Raw genomic sequence first — 6000 nt, forward strand, 5'->3', positions numbered from 1 at the left:
ATTGAGCGATGCTAGCCACAGGAGTATCCGTACATAAAATCACTGACAGGAAATAATAAAGTAGTGGTGGTTGGTGGTGTGGAGGGTTGAGTTAGTAGGTGGAGGATGATAAACATGATAGTTATTACAAGGGTCATAGAACCAGAGCACAGAAACAAGCCCTTCGCTCCATTAAGTCTCTGCTGACCCTCAAACATCCATTTTAACTAATCCCATTTTATTCTCCATGTGCCAATCAACACCTTTTGGATTCTATCACTCAGCTACATTCTCGGGACAATTAACAGTGGTCAGCTAACCTACCGACCCGCACGTCTTTGAGATGTGGGACGAAACTTGAGCACTCGTAGGGAGAATGTACACACTCCACACAGACCGCACTCAAGGTCAGCATTGAACTTGCACCATGGGAGCTGTAAGGTGGAGCCACTGTGGTGCCCAGTATCCTTGACAATCTTAATTCAAATGCTAAAATGAAAGGATAATGAAGACCTCTTTCCCCCTGTCCGGAACAAAGTCTGAGATATTGTGCTCCGTTACAGAAAAAGGAAAGAAATCCAGCTCAGCCTGTAAGGAGTGGCAGTGGGGAGCTTGTGAGCCAGCAACAGGTGACTGCGGCAATGGGCTCCGCGAGGGAACCTGCAAAGAGAACGACGAGTCCAAGATCCTAAAGTGCAAACTGCCATGTAACTGGAAGAGGCAGTTTGGAGGTAAGTAATTTTTCTGAACTGCTGGATTTGCTTTCTTCAAAACTATTTTCTCCACCCTGCCCCCACCAAAATGCATCATTTGCAAAGATCTGCAGTCAGATCCCAGCCTAAGGCAGTTTTTAACCAGCTAATGGGAGGTATACGAGAGTTACAGGAACTCCCTGATAATCTTAATACCAGGGAGGTGGGGTGAGAAGCATGTCTTGTGTGGTGCACATTATTATTAGGCCAATTACCCCCGACTCCCTTACTCAAAGTAATACGTTCACTTTACCAAAACCATACGTTCTTGGAAACAATTAGCCATCTGGTTGATATTACAGACTCATAGACCCCTATTGTATATTATTTCCAGTGGCTATTTTAAATTACTCACTACGGTTATGAGCCTGGTGCTTAATGAATGACTGTTACAATAATGAGGTCATTTTTGAGTGTTATCACACCATTTCTTTTTCTTGGTTAAGCAAAATAACATTTCTGCCTTCTGTTTGGCTACTCAGATATTGTACAACAAATGATAATCACTTGTTTGCCTTTTCTAGCGTTCTGCTCATAAATTTCGTATGGTCTTTCCCCGCGCCATTCCTGCGTCCTTAGTCTTCTGGTTTTTACTGATTCCGGGAAACTTTTGCATGTATCCTCCCTCCCTACATGTGGCTGTTTACTTTCACGCTTGGCTTTGCAATGGAGCACAAGTGTCGGTCGATGCAGCCAAATACTGAATTTTGGCCGCTGGACCTGGATGACCATAAAGCATTTCAGGGCGGCAACCAAACCTAAGTGATTGACCCACCAAAGACAGGGGATCAAATCAACAGGCCCTTGACTCGCTGACCTTAAGCTCTTTTTACAGGTGACTGCAAGTACAAGTTTGGGAGCTGGGGAGAATGTGACACCGAGACTGGCCTCAAGACTCGTAATGGCACCCTAAAAAAAGCTCTGTTCAATGCGGAGTGTAAGCAGTCAGTGAAAGTCACAAAGCCCTGCGATAAATCCAAGTCAAAGTCAAAAGGTGAGTGCTTACCTGGCTGAGGGCAGGTGCAGGAACTGTGTATGTAATATCAGCTACCTCTAGGTAAGTGGCTTATGATACTGAAAACCAAGACGAATCACTCGTTTGCAAACTAGTAAACTAAGTTGATTGGTGAAAGGTTCCTAAAATGTAGTGCCAATAGAAGTGGGAGAAGCAGATGTGATAGCAACTTTAATGAGGCATTTAGGCGGACACATAGGGAGACAGGGAATGAGGGGATACAGACCATATGCAGGCAGATGGGATTAATTTAGACTGGCATCAAGCTCAACACATTCACAATAGGGTGAAGGGCTGTTCCTGTGTTGTATCGTTCTTATATACAAATAAAAAGACCCCTGTCCTTGATGATAGTTGTTTCTTCAAAAAACCTTAATATTAAGTCATAATTTCCACCAAAAACTAGTTTTTAAATGGCAATAAATTATTAAAAATAAACTGGATTCAGTATTATTCCCAAATAATATTTAGATGCTGTTGATAAAAGAGCTATTTTAATTGGATGTTAAATTAAATCTAGGTAGGTATGGAGTTGTAGCCTGCTCTCTACATTCTTTCCTGGAGCTTAGGAAGGAATTTAAAAACAATGTATATGAAGATCTCTGGCAAGAAAACTCAAACAAAACATTAGACTAAATTCCTCATTAAAAACTTTCCAATGTAGAAATTGTTTGTGGCAGAGGTTAATAAGGATCAGCATAAGAAAAAAAAAACCTTGATGAAGCAAGGAAATGAATTCAGATTGACTAATGAAATTAAGGTTAATAGGTAATTTCTGATGACCCAGAGCAGAGAGAGCAAAGGAAGAAAAGGTAATAGAGAATGCGGATCTTATCAGAGGGTATCAGAAAGTGCAGATGCAGACGTTGCTGAACAGGGTGCCTTAGATGAACTTTTTACATAAGGAAATGCTGGTAGAGAGGCAGAAAGGCATCAGGACCGGATTGGAAGGTGTAATATAGTGAACATTAGCAAGTGCAGTAGATACCTGAACGTAAAGGATCAGAGTAAACAAACAGAATACGGAGTCGTACATGGGCATCTTTGGTAATTAACACTTGTTGATAATAAATTTAACAATGGGGTAGTATAAGATTTGGACTTTAGAGAAACAAAGCATTTCAGAAATATGTTTGAAAAGGGTTGGACTTGCGGTAGTGTGAGAGACAAAAATGAAAACTTTGCTACTGATACAGTTCCTGAAAATCTGAAGTAAAACCAGAAACTATGAAAACACACAATGGGTCAGGCAGCATTTGTGGAGAGAGAAACAGGTGACATTTTTCTCGTAGACTTGCACAGGTGTTGGATGTGTTTTGTGTTACATTGGATAAATGAGAGAACACAAAGGGACTAGTGTGATTGGGAAGTGGTCTGAGGAGAAAAATATAGTGAAAGGAATAGTACTGATCTGCAGTAATAATTGTACTGATACGTCATTCATCTGAGATAATGTACAAAAAGATTATCAACAATACAGCAACTGATTAATGTGACAGAGAATGGAGATGAGCTTTAGGCAGAATGCCAATAACCGTAGCTACATTGGGTTTGTTTTTATCGCTGTTCCTTTTCACGCCTTTTGGAGCATCAGGTGGCATTTCTGCCATTTCCATAACACTTGACTGTTTTTTACGAGGCTGACTTGCTTGCTCGACGCCCAACCCAGCACAGATGGAAAGCGTGCAAGGAGCCGCCCGGATTCGAACTCAGGACCATTTGCCTCACAGTCCATTGCCTAGTTACATTGGTGGATGTTCATAAAGTCGGGACTAAGGGGCAGGCAAAAGTAATCATAGGGAATTATTGATCATTGATGGAATTATGGAAATAAAAGTGATAAAAAGCATAAAACTGGACTGCTGTATTGCTCTCACCTCCATGTTAGACTAAATACAAGAACAGATCTTGTGTAGATAGAAGGGATTAATTTAGGTAGGTTACTAGTTTAATTAGTTAGGAACAACATTTTAGGCTAAAGGGATGTTTCCTCTGCTAAACTGTTTTATGTTCTGTACCAAGTCAGCAAGATCAGTGGTTCAGCCTGCTTTGATGGAATGGTGGTCTGTGCTTTGTCTGCCTTTCTGGAGGTGTGAAGGGATACGAGAGTGCATAGTCTTAAACATCCATCTCAGTTTCAAACATATTCAGTAACTGAGTCTCAACAGCCTTCCTGGGTAGCAAATTCCTAACATCTAGGTAAAGGAATTTTTTCTTGACTATGTTTAGAATGGCTCCTTAATTTGAAGCTGTGACTTCTAGCTGCAAACACCAAAGTCAAGGGAGACAGGAAGTCCACATCATCAACCCTGTCAAACCCCTTAAGAATATTGTACCTGTTAATAAGACCTGACAGACAGATTACAATTGTATCACTTATTGCAGCAACCTTAAAGTATTGATACATTATAGTGTTTTTGGCCCTGGAAAAATACATTTTTACGAAAACTACTAGAGTTCAAAAGAAAGTCTAAAGTTACCAAAACTTACTAGGTTACCGTTTTGTCAGTTGACAGGCTGGCCAAATGCAGCTTGCCAAACATGGCTGTAGAGTTCATATTCATTTGGCCAATGAGAGCTCGTTATGTCTTGGATGCTTGGCCAATGCGAGCACAGCACAAAGTAACTTCATTGAGTGCTGATTGAATTAGCCGTTTTGTAGCAGGACTGTATCTTAAGTGGTACTGAGGTGCCAGTGTGTGTAAGCTTCAATATTCCTCATATGACAAACCTGCCAGCCCAGGAATCAGAAGACTAACCAGAACATCATTAGCTGCTTGTAAAATGAGCAGGATTGACCTGTGGTCCGAACATCAGGAAGGTGAATGAGAAAGTTGATTTTCTAAAATCTTAAGTACAAATCTTTTTCTTGCCTTTTTTTTGTACAGGTAAGAAGGGAAAGAAGGGGATGTGAAGAAGTTCCTAGAAATTTGACAGTATAACCCACCTTCTGTTGATCTGAGCTGCAGCACAATCTATACAGCCACCCCTCACCAAAATACCTTTCACCAAGCTTTGTTGTAATCTTCTAATCTGTAGAATTTAATGTAAAGGAGCAACCTTTTTAAGTGGTTGATTTTGTTTTCTAGTCTCTTATTGCTTATAAACCTGAGACTTTGGCATGTGTACAGTACATTTCTGCAACAATATAATTTCTGTGTAGAATGCCTTCCAGATCTTTAGAATTGTAGTAGTTTTTACTGTGTATCAATTGTTCTGTTAAACCTCTTCCAAAATGATTTTTTCGTTTTTCGGCATTCTTTGAAGAATTTTAGGGCATTCATTTTTCCCAGTCTTTGACCTTCACATCTGAACGCATCCAGCATCCTTTCAGATAAAATAATTTGTAACTGTTTCATTTCGATTTGGATGACAGAAAAATGTTAAAGCAGTTGGTGATGTGAAAAATGGCCATTTTGCTCTACTGACATTGATGTAGTCTTGACAATGCATGACATTGACACATTGAAATTTTTAATAAAACCACACAATTGAAACATTTTTTTAATTTCAAAGCTGTGAATTAGAAATTTAGAAGGCATAAAGTAACTAATGAAAAATAATACATTTTCAGAGCTAAGTGTTTGCCATTTACTGAACAGATCTTGGATGAGAGGTTTTTTTCAATAAAATCTTTTTATAAATTATATACTGTCGTTCTGTGCTTTCTGAGGTGAGTGGAAGGTGCTTGCTTGGTCCTATAGCTCAATGAACATTCAGAATCCATTTTTTTTTTCACTGACATACATACATTTAGTGACCACTTTATTAGGTACACCTGTATACCTGCTCTTCATTATAATATTGTGGCAGGAACTCAACGCATAAAAGCATGCAGATGTAGTCAAGAAGTTCAATTGTTGTTCAGACCAAACATCAAAATGGGGGAAGAAATACGATCTAAGTGACTTTGACCATTGGTTTGAGTATCTCAGAAAATGCCTGGGATTTTCACATACAACAATCTCTAGAGCTTATAAAGAATCGTGTGGGAAACAAAACAAAAATCCAGTGAACAGCAGTTCTGTGGTTGAGAATGCCTTGTTAATGAGAGGTTAGAGGAGAGTGGCCAGACTGGTTCAAGCTGACAGGAAGGTGATAGTAATGAGAATCAGGCATGTGACATGAAACAACACAAATAACCAAGCATTACAACATTGGCGTGCAGAAGAGCATCTCTGAATGCTCAGCACATCTAATCTTGAAGTGGATGGGCAGCAAAAGGCCACATACATGCACACAATGGCCACTCTA

At 39.8% G+C, this 6000-nt stretch overlaps 1 protein-coding gene across 2 annotated transcripts in view; it reads left to right on the top strand.

Annotated features, from left to right (window-relative positions):
- The window catches only part of mdka (midkine a), an 81751-nt gene extending 76356 nt beyond the window's left edge, over positions 1–5395 (top strand). For both annotated transcript variants that reach the window (XM_072273113.1, XM_072273111.1), the window contains exons 3-5: positions 543–710; positions 1567–1725; positions 4635–5395. In XM_072273113.1, the coding sequence (XP_072129214.1) occupies positions 543–710; positions 1567–1725; positions 4635–4660 (353 nt within the window). In that variant the 3' untranslated portion in view covers positions 4661–5395. The remainder of the gene's footprint in view (positions 1–542; positions 711–1566; positions 1726–4634) is intronic.
- The last annotated feature ends 605 nt before the right edge of the window (positions 5396–6000 follow it).

This window comes from Mobula birostris, chromosome 11 (assembly GCF_030028105.1).
Source record: "Mobula birostris isolate sMobBir1 chromosome 11, sMobBir1.hap1, whole genome shotgun sequence".
NCBI classification, from domain to species: Eukaryota; Metazoa; Chordata; class Chondrichthyes; order Myliobatiformes; family Myliobatidae; genus Mobula; species Mobula birostris.